This window comes from Panthera uncia, chromosome D1 (assembly GCF_023721935.1).
Source record: "Panthera uncia isolate 11264 chromosome D1, Puncia_PCG_1.0, whole genome shotgun sequence".
Lineage (NCBI taxonomy): Eukaryota > Metazoa > Chordata > Mammalia > Carnivora > Felidae > Panthera > Panthera uncia.
Genome location: NC_064808.1, coordinates 28,174,327 through 28,192,506, shown reverse-complemented (window position 1 = coordinate 28,192,506; position 18,180 = coordinate 28,174,327). Strand labels below are relative to the sequence as shown.

Genomic DNA, 18,180 nt, shown 5'->3' with positions numbered 1-18,180 from the left:
GGAAGGGAAGGGAAGGGAAGGGAAGGGAAGGGAAGGGAAGGGAAGGGGAAGAAAGGGAAGGGGAAGAAAAGGGAAAGGAGAATGGAAAGCAGGGTAGGTGAGTGGTTTCAATGCCTACTGCTAATAGTTATCCCATAAAATGTTGGAAGGCCTTCATAGGATCTCAAGTTTCTTGCCTTTAAAAGGAGCAATCCAACACTTGCCTACTATGATAAAATCCACACATAAAAATTGATTATCTTCATCACATTTTGACATTTTGCTCAACATTTAATGAATGTTCTTTTTTTTTAATGTTTATTTATTTGTGAGAGAGGCAGAGACAGGATGCGAGTGGGTTAGGGGCAGAGAGAGAGGGAGACACAGAATCCAAAGCAGGCTCCAGGCTCTGAGCTGTCAGCACAGAACCCTACGCGGGGCTCGAACTCACGAGCTGTGAGATCGTGACCTGAGCCAAAGTCAGATGCTCAACCGACTGAGCCACCCAGGCGCCCTGAATGTTCTTAAAATCTTAACAATAACCTTGAATATTCTAATTTTGCCACTCTAGCCACAATTCCTTTGAAAATGAATGTCATCTTGGCATGTTTTAGTATCTGTACTTAACGCATAACCTAAATTTGTTTTTCCATTGTTTATTTTAAATAACGTAGGTGAAATAACACAGCATTCAGGGATTGTAAATACATATAGAAGAAAAGTGGGTTAAACAGAAAGACAAAAATCAAAGGATGTACAATGGAAATAAGGACATAATACACAGGAGGGATGAGGCTATTAAAAAAACAATCTTGCCACTATTTTATGGATAACCTCAGTTATTTCCTTCTATTCATTTAATTGTTCCATAGATTCCTAAATATTTAAATAAACTTTCTTTTTATATGTATGGTTAGAAAACTTTAAACTTTTAAAAAATGACCACCAAATAGAATGTAAATCTCAAATGGATTCATAGTGCTCTTGTGCCACTGGTAGAGCAAATTCCAAATTCAAATATCTAAATCCAAATTCAGATATCCAAAGCATAGGAAAAGCCAGGAAGGTATCACAGATAACAGTTAGCATCTTTTCTATTATCAGTCAAATTATCCCATTTTCTAAATAGAAACAAGCTGATAAACTAGGATGATGAAATTGTAGCAAAAAGCTAAGAAAGCCCACACATTAGTCTCATTGTCTTCAAAGGGCATCATATTGCTCTAACTGTATGAAAATAACCGTGGGAATGGGCCACGAGTGTGTTTCCGGCTCCTCTGCATCTTCCCATAGTACTGAGCACAATGCCTTGCAGACAGAGTATGTATTGGATAATGTGCGGATTTACTGCACTAATCATTTAAAATCATTTTTCTTTCTGTCACCGGTAGAATACAAATTGTTAGATGCTTACCATACTACCCAGAAGATGAGCTAGATGCTGGACAACGATATTCTTTTAACAGTAAATCTCTGGAGGTGTCTGGGTGGCTCAGTCAGTTAAGCAGCTGACTCTTGATTTTGGCTCAGGTCATGATCTCATGGATGGTGAGATCGAGCCTTGCTGTTAGTGCAGAGCCTACTTAGGATTCTCTCTCTCTCTCTCTCTCTCTCTCTCTCTTTCTACCCCTCCCTTGTTCACGTGCTCTTCCTCTCTCAAAATAAATAAACTTAAAAAAAATTTTTTAAATAAATCTTCAAGTGATCCCTTTACCAAAGCTTAAATTTCTTTATAAGAGAACAATATAACCAAACAGTACACAAATAGAAAGGCTAAAATCACAGCCATCGGAATCTTTTTGTTTTGTTTTGGTTTGGTTACTAAAATCCACCATATTTCCCTTGCTCACAACCAGAATGGATTAATGTAAAGTTAATGAAGATTTAAGCTTCAGAACCCTTACTTGCTCCAGCTCATGAGAGTACTAGAAGTTGCTGGGAGCTACAGTGTTATAAATGGGGAGGAGAAGCCAACAACTCCCTAGCAATTAAGGGGTATTTCTATGTAAGTATTTCTGAGAAGCTGCCTATAAAAGGTCTCAGAAGAAAGACTCTCCAATCCTCCATTAGTTCATTGTGATTTACTTTCTCATTCCAAATAAATATCCGCTTTAAGCCCTCATTTTAAAGAGCTTCCTCTCCTCCACTTTGTATAAGCTCTAGCCCTCACAGAAATTGGATCTGCCTCTACTGGAAGCAAATGGAAGACAACCCACAGAGCATTATTGACCAATTGTGTGTGAAAAGCACTAATTCTACTGTAAAGACTTCCCTGTACCCATCTTCCACTTGTTCTCCCCCATGCTGTCTCCCACCCACTCACACATCCCACACTCTTGCTTATCAATTCTCTGTCACAATCACACAACTTCCTTCTAGTTTTTCCACCCACCATCCCTTAAAGCTTTGTTAATACCATTTCCTATCAACCCTTTCTTTCCTGTTCTCCCAGGGAAACACTAACATTTCTGACAGCATCTCCATGGGGACAAAGAAGAGGAGGAGTTGTAAGAAAGAACAAGACTGGAAAAGCAGAAGTCACTGAGCCATGGCTATAGCAGATGTTTTCAAAGTGGCTGGGGGTGGAGGCATTGACAGAGGATATAAGGTAAGTAAAGGTTTGGAATAGTAAGAAGTTGCTCCCAAAACCTGAAGAACTTCATAAATTATGGTGCGCATTGAGTGTGACTACTAAATCTAAAAACAATAAGAAATTTCATCAACCTAAAAGGTGCCATGATGTGAAAGCAAGAGAGTCTACCAGAACACAAAAAAACGCACACTGTGTTATGAGTATATAGGGCAAATGAGTGCAAATGGAAATGATATGCAAAAGTGAGAATGGTCTTATAACACATAATGTGGTTATGGGTGATGTAACTGTTTCTTAAAACTCCCCTTAATGTTGTTATGTCATGTTTTCAATATTCTTTTTTTTTTTTAACAAGGAACTTTCCCATACCAGTGATGGGACATCCAGTTTAGTTGTTCTCTGTCCTTTGTCTTTTATGTCCATTTAAACTCGATACTATTACGCCATGTAATTGCAAAAATGGGACTGAGGCAATATGGAACACAGGAAGAGTGTGTCCTTTTGAGAGGTGACCTGCTAGTATTAAGATCTAGCCAAAAGCTGCTATTTGTAAATTATCAGTGAGAGATATGATGAGGATGAGAACCTTAGTGAAGAGGTAAAGACAACCACATACAATATGAAAAAGCACCCCAGGGGATTTTGAATCACACCTGGCCTTTAGACCATCATTGAGAGCCTCTGCTCTAGAAGATGATGACAACTACAATCAATTATTTTGTATACACACAATATTATTTTGTACACACACATGTATGTATATAAACATAGATGTATAATATATTTAAATGTATATATAAACATAGAGGTATAATATGTATAAATATAAGTAAATATATATTTATATATTTATATTCATAATAAATAAATATAATATTTATAATAAATATAAAATAATTTTATTTAAAATTAAATTTATTTAAATTAAAATTATTTAAATTTATCCTATTTAAATTTTTACTAAAAATAAGTAAAATAAATATTTATAGTAAATAAATATATTTATATATAACAAATATGTTTATAATGAATAAAATATATATATAAATAAATATATATATAACTATAAATATTCAACAGAGTGATAGTTCATCAAAGAGAGAAAATTAGAAAGATGATCATCCTAATTTATTGTATTAATCAGGTACTTTTCTATGATCAAAATGGATAGAAAAGGGGAATTTTTTGTATTATTTTTTATTATTTTTTACTAGAACTAGACTTTGATTTATAAATAGAAAACATACTTGCTTATGGATATATCATCTAACACTTTGCATAGGTCATGTCATAAGGTGAGATAGTTATTCATAACCAGAAAATATATGGTCTTGGCCACAGTAACTCAGAGGTAACTGGGTTAGAGAATGTGCTCCAAGTAAGGGCAGCTCATCCACACCCCATGGAAAATTAGAGTTCAGCCAGGCAACTGACATGAACTGATTCTGGAATTAACTAAGGATGGTATGCTGTGGGCTTTTGTTCAATATCTCTTCAGTCGAAATTAGCAAGTTCTCCCTAGTTAAGAGGAAGTACAGGAATATGCCTCAATTCTAAGATTTGCAATTCTGAATATTTAGGATATACTTTGCTAATCCATTTTTTTCTCTCCTTTCTGGCTGTTTCAGACATAAGAACTGGCTTAGAAAACTACATATCTCAGTTTCTTTCCCATCAGTCCAAACATCTACTCCCAACAATTTTGAGTTACTACAAACCATCACTGAATATAAACTTTGGAAGAGATGCACAGTAGCAGACCATTATATAGTGTTTCTACTATACACACATGATAGCATAAATAACTTCAAGGAGAATAGGTACTAACAAAATGTAATAAAATAATTAGGAAGTGAAGACTATTACCTTTAAAAATTTTTTTATTGTTTATTCATTTTTGAGAGAGAGAGACAGAGTATGAGCGGGGGAGGGGCAGAGAGAGAGGGAGACACAGAATCCAAAGCAGGCTCCAGGCTCCAAGCTGTTAGCACAGAGCCCAACCTGGGGCTTGAACTCACGGACCATAAAATCATGACCTGAGCCAAAGTTGGATGCTTAACCAACTGGCTCACCCAGGCACCCCTATTACCTTTCCTTTAGGTGTGACCTATTTAATTGTAAGTTTATATAATTTTAAAAAATTAAGTTTATTTATTTATTTTTGAGAGAGAAAGAGACAGAGAGAGCAAGTGGGGGAGGGGCAGAGAGAAAGGGAGAGAGAGCATCCCAAGCAGGCTCCACACTGGCAGCACAGAGCTCGATGGGGGGGCTCAAACTCACAAATTATGAGATCATGACCTGAGCCAAAACCAAGAGTTGGACACTTAACCAACTGAGCCATCCAGGTACCCAGTTTATATAATTTTTAATTATGTCTGTATTTAACAACTGGCTGACAAAATTTCTGAAAGTTTAACAATCAGCAATCTCAGACCAGTAGAAGCAAGATTCAGCTTACCAAACCAATTAAATCAAAACCTCTGGAGATGGGGGCATTGATTTTTTTTTAAACGTCTCTAAATGATTCTAATATGACAGCCAAGATTCAAAGACCAGTGGTCTGTGCTAAAGCCTGAGGATATGGCTGATGCCCAGGTTTCTTGGAATATGGGGAAAGGAATTTATTCCCTAAGAGAAACTGGATGTTCCCAAGGTGAAAACTGGGGCAAAAGGAGAGAAGCTGAGTAGCTCATGGGAAAAGAATAATAGAGATGGAGAACACCTTAGAGAAGGGAGAGAGAACTCAGATAAGACTAGGTGACCGACCATCTGTTTTGCCTGGGACTGAGAGGTTTCCTGGATGTGAAGGTTTCAGTGCTACAACCAGGAAAGTCATGGACATATGAGAGGTGGCATTGGATTTTTCCTTTTAATTAGTTTTTATTAATTTAAATTTAAATAGCTACATGTGGCTCATGGGTACTGTACTGAACAGCACAGTGAGTCTAACCAAACACAAGAAGATGGTTTCTTTGCATATATACATTTCCTCTTCTGTTTGCTAGTATGGAAAGAATTTTAAAGCATTTTAAAAAGAGAAGCATATGAGAGTAGTAGCTCAGATCCTAAAGTTAAATATTTGCTATCAAGCCCATGTGCTAATGTGAATAACTATCACCAATGTGATAAAAATTATTCAGAAATAGGGGCACCTGGGTGGCTCTGTTGGTTAAGTGTCCTTCTCTTGATATTGGCTCAGGTCATGATCTCATGGTTCAAGAAATCGAGCCCTGCATCTGGCTCAGTAAGTGCAGAGCCTGCTTGGGGTTCTTTCTCTCCCTCTCCCTCTCCCTCTCCCTCTCCCTCTCCCTCTCCCTCTCCCTATCTCTCTCTCTCTCCCTCCCTCCCTCCATCTCAAAATAAATAAATAAACTTTAGAAAAAATTCAGAAATATGGAACAAACCTGTGAGGGGGAAAAAAACTTTCATTTTTTTCCAGGACATATGATAGTTGCTGATACAAACGAGTGGGAATAAATGTTAAGGCAACCATGCTCCCTCACCTAGTTCCTGTCTTAATCAATAGCAAGTACTTTGCAAAATGCTGGAATAGATCTGTAACCATGTCAGAAGTGTGGAAAAGAACAATGCTACTGTACTATGGGAATCCTGACCTTGATGTTTTAAGCATCGCTTCCTAAACCTTTAGCTGACTAGTACAGATTATGGAAAATAAATTTTATTTACTGTGTAATTACGTTTCCCCAAAGGTCAATTTTTGCATGGTAATATTCTCATTCCAAATGCAAACATGTAAATGTCATTTGAAAAAGTTATAGATAGAAAATAAAATGTTCATAATTACAATATAAAGTTTATATTTGTTGAATAAAACTGAAATTAAGAAAGAAGAATTATAGAGATAAAGGCTGATCAAAATATAATTACTTTGAATGCTATCACATTCAAATCTAAATATAAACAAAGAAAATGATGAGTCGTAATGGTTCATTACTTAGATGGAAAAGGGCCATCTGTTGAGTAATTCAAATTTTTTCTCTTGAAATGTGGGATATGAAATTATAGAACAATTGACAGACTTAACATGGACACTCGATTATGATAAAGAAAAGTATTTAAATTCCTTAAGCTTTCAGTACCTAATCCACTTTAGTAAAGTATGAGTTACTCTTTTTCTCTTCGAAAGATGTAATAACAAAAGGTAGCCTAGGACATTTAGCCATCTTGTCCTGACAAATAACCAATTCACCTTTTTTCCCAGTATATTCTTAAGTATTGATTTTACCAAGTGAACTCAGACATGTGTCACACTTATCCAATACAGATCCTTTTCCTTGGAAATGTAGTTTGAACATCAATCAGTCACCTGGCCTTTCACCTCTAATTCCTATTGCCACTGTCTGTCAATTATTAAAGCCTTGCCTATTTCTCTAAATAAGCTATTTTTTTTAACTGAAACATATATTGACTCCTGTTAAAAATATATGTTTCTTGGAAAGGTATTCAATGTTCACATGATTAAATTTCTTCATTAAAATTACTTTCTCGAGTTGGAAAAACTACTTAAGCTTATAAATCCACTTTTCAAAGGCCTCTAGGTATTTTCTTTTAAAACATACTGCCTGAATGGTAATATTAGCACTTGTAAGCCAAACTCCAGTTTGAGAAAGACAATATCAAAAGAAATTCAAGCTGAGTGGCATTGTTAGAAGGGTCTTCAAATGGTGCAGAGTGTTTTCGTCTCTAGCTGAACCCAGCGAGAGTTATAGAATGACACCCACCTTGAGCTGCAGGCCTCCCGGGATAAGAGTGTTTGCTGGAAGGCTTTTAATGTGTTGGTAGACATAAGAGGAGAATTGCTCCTGCTCAGCCTGTAATTGGGGGCCAAGTTTTGAGAGATGACCTCTGTTGCTTTTGATAGCTGTCTGCAATTCATCAATCAGCCTGCTCACCTGAAGGGGTTAAATTACAAGAGTTGTTAGCAAGAAGTAATTGTTGATGTCACACCTATTAGATTTTTGAGTACCTAGTTTGATGGGAGGAAAAATGACTTCAAAACAAGAATTTGAGTATAGATCCACCTTCAAGTAAAGATAACAGAAAAGATATGCATTCTTCCATCGACTAATTTTATTTAAGAAAATTTATAACCTTTGCACTTCAGGTAGCCATTTACAATCACGGAATGAAAAATGTCTCTGTATATGAAAAGAAACATGCTTCTGAAAAGTTTGCAAAGGACTTCTAAACTGATTAACAAAATAAAATCTTCCTAAGACTTCAATTATTCCCAACTATGTACCAATGACAATATTTAATTTTATTATATGAACACTGTGTTATATAGATTTATGTTTTCTCTCACAAACACTAGTTGACATATGGTAGTGAACAAAAGAGACTAAAAGTTTAAATTCACTTTATCTATGAATCTTTGAAGTGATTAAATTAGACCCATTTAGAATTATGAATGACTCTGAATAGAGCATGGTCTATTTGAAATATTGGGTTAAAAATCATGGCTCTTCCCATTTACTGACTGAGAGACAATGAACAGGTAATAAAACCCTCATCTGTAGTGAAGAATAATACCAGCCTTACCATATTAAGAATTAAATGAGATTACGGAATGAACAATACAATGTCTAACTTACAGTAGGTGCCTAATGCACATTATATTATTATAGTTCTTCTTTTTTAAATCTAGGTGTTTTCTGAACATCAAGTTTTGGTTCTTTTTCTTGGTGTATCTTTCCTATCCCTAACCTACTTCACATAATGCAGATAAAAATTTGAAACTATTTGCTGCATAGATTCTCTATCTCACTTCAATGTCCATAGTGAACAAAGGGAAATTGTTCTCCAAGAGGCTCCCTCATCCTCTTTCTCTCTCTTTCAACTGAAAATATTGTATTTGCCCCAGTCTGTACTCCAACTCTGATGTTATATCCATGATTTCTATCCCTTCTGCAGAGGATTTCTGAGAAGTCAATGAAAACAAGTTTGTACTATCATCCATATAACTTGAATATTAATTTTTATATTCTATGTAGTTATTTCAAGATTACATACGTTTTTTATAAGTATATATATACATTCAGTTACATTTAACTTTTTTCAAGAACTTTAGAAGCATTATGTGCATATGAACAAGCTAATTTAAATGATTCCCATTTTTCTTTGGTCTTTCATAACTCTCTTATTTGTCCCAATGTCATCAGTTATCTACTTCTTTTGAAGAAACCTTCTTTTAAATAAAGAATTTGCAAACTTTTTCTCTAAAAGGGACAGATAATAAATATTGTCAGCTTCATGGCCCATAGTCTCCATCAAAAGTATTCGAACCTGCAGTTGTACTTTGACAGTAGCCACAGACAACATGTAAATAGTCATGACTGTATTCTAATAACACTTTTTCTTAAGTTTATTTATTTATTTTGAGGGACAGAGCATGAGCATGGAAGGAGCAGAGAGAGGGAGAGAGAGAATCCCAAGCGGGCTCCATACTGTCAGCACAGAGCCAGACACCAGGCTTGAACTCACAAACCTTGAGATCATGACCTGAGCTGAAATCAAGAGTCAGAGGCTAAACCAACTGAGCCATCCAGGCTCCTCTTCAATAACAGTTTATTTAGAAAACTAATCAATGGGCTGGATTTGGCCCTACAGCTGTAGTTTGCCAACCCTTCTTCCAAATTCATATATTTCTTCTCCTACCTTCCCTTTTGTATAAGTAATACCTGGTCCATGCCCTCATCTCCTCATCCTCTCTTCCTACTTGAATTACCAAAACAAGTGAGTTTTGAGTGGTCTACTGAGTGGTCTCTCCACCTCAAATTCATCCTGCCACCTCCACAAAATTAATCTACCTTCAATAGCATATTGAACCCTCCAGTTACTTCCCCAGATTCCTCAGCATGGTATTCAAGATTAAAGATCTATTTTCTGGAGTGAATTTCTCTGCTTTTCCATAGTACTGTTAACTCTATTATAAAGTTGTAACATTTAAAATATAGAGATGATAAATGATCCAATGTTAGTCAGTTTCCAGGCTTGTTTTCATATACTACCCTCCAGAATTATCATCAAAAATGATGGATAATAATATGTATCATACCAAAACTAGAGACCAAAACAGGCCAAATGACTTGCTCTTATAGTTATCTGACAAAATTTAAATCCAAGAACCAAAGCCCTTAAATACAAAGACTCCAGATGCCGTTTCTCCAAAGCACTGATCCTCTCTGAACCTAGCCCTAACCCCAGCTGGGCTCATATGATTGAAATCATATGAATCAAAATCATATGAATCAAAATTATTTCAAATTATTGAAATAAAATGATTCAAAAAGACATAATTTATGTAGTCTTTAAAGTATACTAAGTATCATTTAATGTATAAGGCTAGTCAGTAATACTGCTCTCTTCAGTTTTATTTACTATATTTTGTACTACAGAAAACCACCAAAAAAGAAGAAGAAGAAGAAGAAGAAGAAGAAGAAGAAGAAGAAGAAGAAGAAGGGGAGGAGGAGGAAAAGAAGGAGGAGGAAGAAGAGGAGGAAGAGGAGGAAGAAGAAGAAGAATTATTATTATTATTTCAGGCTTTGATTTGAGAACATTTTTATACATGACTGGTTTTACTGTCACAATCCATAGCCTTTCACAGATAGGGGATTTCATGTGACATCAGAAATCAACCAACCATACAATTGGTGATGTCATTTGCATCCTAAAGGGCTATTGGTTAGAGCCTTAAAAGTTTCATTTCCTATGAATCCTTTGTTGCTTCAAAAAACGTCTCTATCATTTTTGCTACTTCAATTGTTCCATGATTATCTGTTAATGTATATATAATTATACCAATTATCACCTGTTTTTTTAATAAGTTAAAGCTATGAAATAAGATGTCCTAGCAAAACTTAACATATATTAAACATATGAGAAAACATATCAAGAATCCTGCCACTGACATTTTGATAAAATTTCCATCCAATTTTACAAAAACTTTGTTTCTTTACATATTCATAATGTCTTTAACATATGCTCAAAGTGCTACATTTTATTTTCAGTTATTGTGATAACATATTACCCTTAAAGACAACCCTACACATGAAATAACTCATATACCAAAAATTGGATAAGTAATACAATAATCCTGAATTATTTTACATAATATGATTTTTTTTTCAAATCACAGATGTTGCTAGAAGGGGAAAAATGCTCTTTAAAATTCCTCATCATGAATCTTTTTTTCCTGCAAATCCGTTTTTTTTCTCTCTCTCTCTACAAAGGCAATGTGAATAGGGGTAAAAGGAGACAAAACTTGACCTTTTGTGATCCCAGCATTAATGGGTCTGTTCATAATTCAATCTATGTGTGTGTGGGAGCATCCATGTGGAAACATAGAGGCCTGAGAGACATAAAGCCTTTCCCTTTAAACATTATCTGACCCTATCAGTCCCATTCACAAAAGAAGGCTTACGTATGCATATGTTGAAATAATGCACCATCTCATTGTGCAGCAGAAAGCCTACACATTCTACTCTTCATTCTCCGTGGAAATGCAGCACGGAAGTGACACTTGTACAGAATTTGGGAGAGGGACAAATGAGCAGAAGGTAGCAAAAAAAATAAGAGTATTCGATGAGGAAAAGACCAAACTTCTGAAAGAATGCAAATGCACACCTGTCTATAAACATACACAGAGGTTTTTGCTTAAAAACGTACATTAGGTAGTTTGGTCATGTTTTTACGACACATTCATGTAACTCTTGAATTTATTAAATTCTTGAAATGATGTAGATGATTCAGATTTAGATTTTGGCACAAAATAGTATTCTGCTCCTAATCATTCTAAAACGTATGCATATTGAAGTTGTATGTTCTGAGCTATACATTCTGTACATTGTAGTTTGGCTATTATGAATGAGGTTTTGAGGATCTCCTGGTTTTTCTAATGATGAGTTCAGCTGTTTGCCTGATTGCTATGTGCCCGTGAGTCCATTTATGTTAGTAAGGAGGACTCCAGAGAACTTTGCACTAAATTATCACTTGAAATCAGCACAAAGGGCTGCAGCCTTTATGCAAGGAATGTCATCTTGGCATACAATACATGGGGGGGGGGTGGTCTCCAAGCTAGGTTAGTGCTTAAACTTAAGAACAAGAAACTTTCTAATTTATGACATAATTAAGAAGAACCAGAAAGGAGACAGGGAGATGAAAATGGGTATTTTAAATTTCCTAAAATCTCTTCTTGATTTCAGGCCCAAGGACACAGTGTTTTCCGGGTTAAAAAGAACCATAACCCAGACTTGATGAACAAAGACTAGAAAAGACATGAGAGCCTATGAGAAAAGTAAGGTATCTCTTGATTTAGAAGGATGGGTTGCAGTGTAGCTACAAGAGAACTTGAGGTGTGCACCATTTCTTACTCATACCGCTTCAAATGCTCCCAACTTTTTAATAGTTTCCAGAACCCTTCTGAAATGGAAAATATCTTGGAAGAAGACTTATCTTGTTTCCAGCCAGAGGGCCCTTCTGTGTGCTGCTTTTAAGCCTATTCAAGAGTCTGACATTCCCATCCACTCATAGAGGAAGGAGCCATTAAAACAGAGACATTTAAAAAATTTTTATTTCCAGCGTAGTTAACATATAGTGTTATATTAGCTACAGGTGTATAATATAGTAATGCTACCGTTCCATATGTTACTCAGTGCTCATCAGGAGAAGTATACTCTGATTCCCCTTCACCTAAAATAAAGATATTTCTAATGCCTTTATAAGGCTATTTTGATGGCAACAAGAATAACGTCAGCTACACCTTTTGAGGAAGGTATGAGAATGTGCCCCACAGGCTTCTAACGACAGGAGTATAATGAACCAAGAGTCCCAGATACTGTGCTCTGAAATCCATCGCCAGGTTGATACCAATGGCTGAGGATACTGAAGTAGGTCTAACTCAGGGAGTCATAGGACTCCTCTGAAGGACAGCTTTAGGTCAAGGATACACCATCAGCTTCACCGCTGTGAAGCTTAGACATTCCTAAGACTGCACCGGTGTCTAAGATGTTTCCATCTAGTCTGCCCTTCCTCTCTCCTTCACTTGAGTTCAAGCCTGCATTTCAGTCTGATAGGTCTTGCAGCCTTACCAGAGTTCTCCCCATTTCTCTCAAAGACATTTCTTCTAATACAATACATACACATCTAGTCCTATCTTGGTATTTATTTTTCAGAGAACCTGGAATAACTTTTAAACCAACAATAACAAATTGCATGCATATTTCCAATAAATCATTTCCAAAAAATTAGTTTAACATGTAACATCTCCTCAAAGTAGTCTTATGATACATACATTATTTCTAGGTTTAATGTGGAAAAATTACATGAAATAAAACAAGGTTTTAAGATAAAACTATAGGCAGCAGAAATGTAAATCTCAGATTTTATGATGTTTAGTTTGGATTTTGAACTATATCTAGAAATAAAATATTTTTGTAAAAAATAAACTGTGGGCAAAATAAATTTTGAAGTAATTCTCCCCCTTCCCAACATTTTCATTTCTCTTCACTACCATGATTTCACACTTCTGAATATGAATTAGGGTCAAAACTTGACAGCACTCACTTTTTCTAACCAAACACTAGAAATTACACATCATAATTAATATAATCACTTTCAAAGTAATAACATAGAAATTATTACCATAGCATATAGAATATATTTAGAGACTATTACATACACACCCACACATATACTCACAAAACACACAAAATATATTCCCTTTCCTGCATATTTGATTTTTTAAGCAAACAGAAGGCATTTGAAGCCATAGCTGATCAAGCAAATATGGGACCAAATAACGTATCGTACATGAAGAACACTGAAGTATATAGGTATTAAGTAAGCATTAAGATGATAATAAAGAAGAAATAACAAATAAACATGAATACTGTTGGATTTTCCAGAAAATATCATTTTCATTTCCAGTGTGGCTAACAAGGTGGCATTTGAAATGATATATTTAGCATAATGATAATTTTCCTGGGCCGCTTCAAGTTTTCAGTTCCAATGAAATTATAGACTTGCATAAAATATCAAAAAAATAATTACAATACTTAAAAGGCAGAAAATATCTATCTGTTCATTCTTTTAGGTGTTTTATATTTATCTCTAATAATAATTTGTCACTGTGTTACATCACATTATAGATGTAATTTTAATGCTACTAAGTAGAGAAATTTATTTGTATTTCTTAAAGTTTACCATATCAAGATACATGATAGATTCAATTTAAATTACTATAAAACATGTAATAAAACTCTCCAACTGGGATAAAACATTTCCAAATGAATAGAGTGTAATATTTTAAAATTTGTAACTAAAAAATCTAGTCTTTTAACTTGTTAATATTAAGTAGAATGAGTGAGAACTGTAACTTAAATCTATACAATTGTTATTTGCTACATCTAGAAACTATTCAAGTTGAATATGTCTTATGAAATATTCTCTACTGAGATTACCAATCTATACTTACAATATAGTCTTTAATAATGGACATATACAAGTCCCAAATATTAATTTGAATCTCTAATTCAAAGACTTGAATTCTCTGAGGAAAATCTGATGCATTGTACCTGTTCATTTTTTGTAAAATACATAATTAGCTGGACAGATGCAATCACAATGAGAAGAAAATATTAAAACCCCAAAGCTTGGATAGATTTCTTTGCCGAAATGTCAAAAGAGAATGACATGAAAATTTAATTTTCATATATTCACATTACCTTATTCTTTAAGTTGATTATGATTTTATTTACTGACAGTGGTACATGGGAATTAGCAAATTCATGATCTCTCCTCAGAAAGAGTAAATGGCTTTGCATTCCAGGAAACTACATGAAAATCATTTTCCCCTTTTGTCTAACACCAATTTTGTATTATTATTTCATTTATGGAATATGCTGTCAACTTCACAGCATGAGCTTTGGAGAGAAGGTTTGCTTTAATAGTTCTTCATTATAATATTGCCTACAGAATCTTATGATTAGCTCATTTAAGCTTGACATTTGAAAACTACAGTTTTTCCTTGCTAGGAGATAACATTGTTAGCATTTCTAAAATTCAGAACAATAACTCCATTCCTAGAAACTCAGAAAATAAAAATAATATTTGGTACTTATTCAAAGTTTAATAAAATCTTAACCTTTTCCCTATGTTAGCATGTGTTAGTTATAATTTACAGATTCAACTTGCATGTAATAATTTCCTAATTTAGGAAATTTATGAGAAAGTTGTCAGAAGTATTTTCAAAAAATTACAATATTTATTCTTTCAACCATATAATTATTTTTCAAGTTGCCTAGATCAATAAAATGCTTCCAGTTTTGACCAATTTTTTTCCCATTTTGTTGCTATCAGATAACTATAGCTGGTTCACTATCAGAACCAAGTAAAATATGTCTTAATTTTAAAATGAGCACTCATTATAGTTTTGTCATACAGCTTAAAAAGTAAGTTACTTACTTCTTCTTGTGCCTTATGGTGTTCCTTCGCTGTTATTGAAAGAATTACTTTTTTGGTAATTTTCTCTTTCTGTTCATCTATAGCCAGGTTCAACTAGGAAAAAATAAATAAATCACATGAAAACAGGCACCTACTGACACCTAACTGCAACATTTATTCAAACAACCAATTTAATATAATCATGGAAAGTAATTTCAAACTAATTTGGCCCATACTTATATGAAAATGAACCCCATTTAGATTAAGTTGAAAGTTCATTTTTATATTTAAAACATTTAACACTGAATCTTTCACTTCCATTTTTATTGTTTTTAAGTTTACTAAAATATGATTTGGGAGAGGATCCTTAATTGCAGACATTTGATGAATACTTTTTAAAAGTATTTTATCAAAATGAGCATAGCAATTTTTTTATTAGGCTGATAGTTTCCTATTACAATTTTTCATTGCCAGTAGGGAATAAATTGGCTGCTGTTAGATCAGAATAAAAATTCAGGAACATAAACCAAAAGCAAACATCAATTCAAACACTCTAGAACAGTTCAAAATGATTTATAGTATTTCATGACAAAAAATAGTGTATCTTAAATACCTGAACAGTTACCTACAACCTGATCCACTTACAAAGGCAGATAAAGGTCTACTATTGCTGCTAACCCATATGTTATAAAAGGTGAATGTGTCCATTCTGTATTTCTTTATAAATAATCCCCATTGAAACAGAAGCTATTTTCAATTAAAGGAAAAAGCTGAACTAACACAATAATATTCACTCAGCAAACTGGTATTAATAGAAAGAAAGAAACAGCCTAATACAAAAACTTGTGAATTGGAATATTTAACAACTCTCAAGAAAGGGACTTGCCATGTTGTATCTCTTTGTTGAGGACTAAGAATGAATAATGGCCATGCTTTTGTTTTGTTTTGCTTGTTTTGTTAATGTTATTGCTTTAATTCGTGTTTCTCAATTGTATACTTGGAAAATAATGTTTGAGTTAACATGAATCTTTAATCCATACCTTGCTTCAAAACCCATATACTTGAGATAAAACAGGGGTGGGAATCAATAATACAGTTTCCTCAATCTAGTTATGGATATATGCTACAAGAATAGTATCAAAACTGTGAACTCTTCATCCAATGACAGGTAATATAGCTCAGTATATCCTAGATTCTGTCCTGGTAGAGGGGAAAAGCCCAGGAATCCTTAGGTGATTTTGATGATCACCCTAGACAAGGAGTTGACAAACATGTCTGTAAGGGGCCAGAGACTAAATACTTTAGGCTTGGGCGGTAGGGCATACAGTCTCTGTTGCAATTGCTCAATTCTGCCTTTGTAGCATGAAATAGACAACACATAAGGGAATGAATGTAGCTATGCCTCAGTAAAACTTAAAAAACAGACAAAAAGTGGCAGGCTGAATTTGCTCAGCAGGCAACATTTGCTGATCCCTGTCCTAGATTGAGAACAGGTAAAAACAAGTTTGTTACCAAATAATCATCATGTAATATACAACATGATGACTACAGTTAACAATGCTGAATGGTATATCTGAAAGTTGTTAAAAGAGTAGATCCTAAGAGTTCTCATCACAAGGATAAAACACGGTGTTTTTCTTGTGTGTGTGTGTGTGTGTGCGCGCCTAATAGGATGATGGATGTTAACTAAACTTCTTGTGGTAATCATTTCACAATATATATGAAAGTCAAGTCATTATGCTGTATATCTTAAACTTATACAGTGCTCTAAGTCAATTACATGTCAATTAAACTGGAAAAAAAATCATTATGTGAAATTATTCTTAGGATCACTTTCCCCAAAGAATATTTTTTCCTGTACTGAAGTAATATAAAAACATAATGTTAAAAAAAGTCAAATATCTACCTCATGGAAGCCTGTGTGTGAGTGGTGGCACAATATAGTTGTGTCAAGTCTCCATGGCTATTTCTTAATGGGGGGATTCTCATCTCAGGGAGAGATGGGTGAAGAAGAAGGGCTGGGAAATATTCACCAAGCTCATCCATTTCTTACAAATTTAATTTCCAAATGCACAAACATTGAGAGCAGATCTTTTTTTGCAGGAAAGCAAAACACAACAAAAACAGAGCTACTAAACTCTTTGGTGCCCCAGCAGTAAGTCAGATTTTAATGAGGTTTCCCAGAGGCGTGACATTTAGAACTGCTTCCACATAACTCTTTAAAAGGTGGGAATTTTTTTACCTTCGAAAGCACCACAGTTGGAAAAATCACCTCCATTCTAATATTCAACTTCTGAAGAAGCACTATACCAATCTACATAAGCTGAGGACTAAACCTATCAACATTATTGGAAAACATCATATGCATACCAAATAGAGAATCCAGTAAGATATTGAGAAATGAATAGTTAATAAAATATAAAGATACACACATGGGCCTTTTCTGGAAACAGACCAGCCATTCCAAAAGAGATTTTAATACAATCATCTAGAGAAAATTATTGAAAGTAAAAAGTCAAATTCAGAGAGTGCATTTTCCCCATAAGGTATAAGTAATATGCAGTGCTGGGGTGCCTGGGTGGCTCAGCTCAGTCATCTGGCTCCTGATTTTGGCTCAGGTCATGAACTCATGGTTCATGTGTTCGAGCCCCGCATCAGGCTCTGCGCTGACCGTGAGGAGCCTTTTTGGAATTTCTCTCCCTCTCTCTGCCCCTCCCCTGCTCATGCTGTCTCTCTCTTTCTCTCAAAATAAATAAATAGAAACTTAAAAAAATTTTTTCCAAAATAATATGCAGTGCTAATAACATCTTTTCTTCAAGACCCATGTCATGACAACAATCACAGGATTTTTCTCTCCTGTCACTTTGGAGGAGAAGATCTTGTTTCTTCATTATGACAAAATCGCATGCTTTTGATTTACTGTTCTCATCTAAAATGTATGAAATAATTTTTGTCAATGGGTTATATATTTCTGAGGCTAATTTTTCATATGTAGAGAGGGTAGAAACTTCAAATTAAAAATAAAAAAAAGGATACTGTCCTAAGTGAAATAAGTCAGAGAAAGACAAATACCATATGATCTTATTTATATGTTTAATATTCACCCCCCTCCAAAAAAAATATTGAGCTCATAGATAGAACAGATT

General features: G+C 34.6%; 1 protein-coding gene across 2 annotated transcripts in view; it reads right to left on the bottom strand.

Annotated features, from left to right (window-relative positions):
* The window catches only part of DCDC1 (doublecortin domain containing 1), a 480,273-nt gene that overhangs the window by 244,661 nt on the left and 217,432 nt on the right, over nucleotides 1-18,180 (bottom strand). For both annotated transcript variants that reach the window (XM_049648784.1, XM_049648790.1), the window contains 2 exons: nucleotides 15,056-15,148; nucleotides 7,315-7,485 (listed from right to left, as the gene is read on the bottom strand). In XM_049648784.1, the coding sequence (XP_049504741.1) occupies nucleotides 7,315-7,485; nucleotides 15,056-15,148 (264 nt within the window). The remainder of the gene's footprint in view (nucleotides 1-7,314; nucleotides 7,486-15,055; nucleotides 15,149-18,180) is intronic.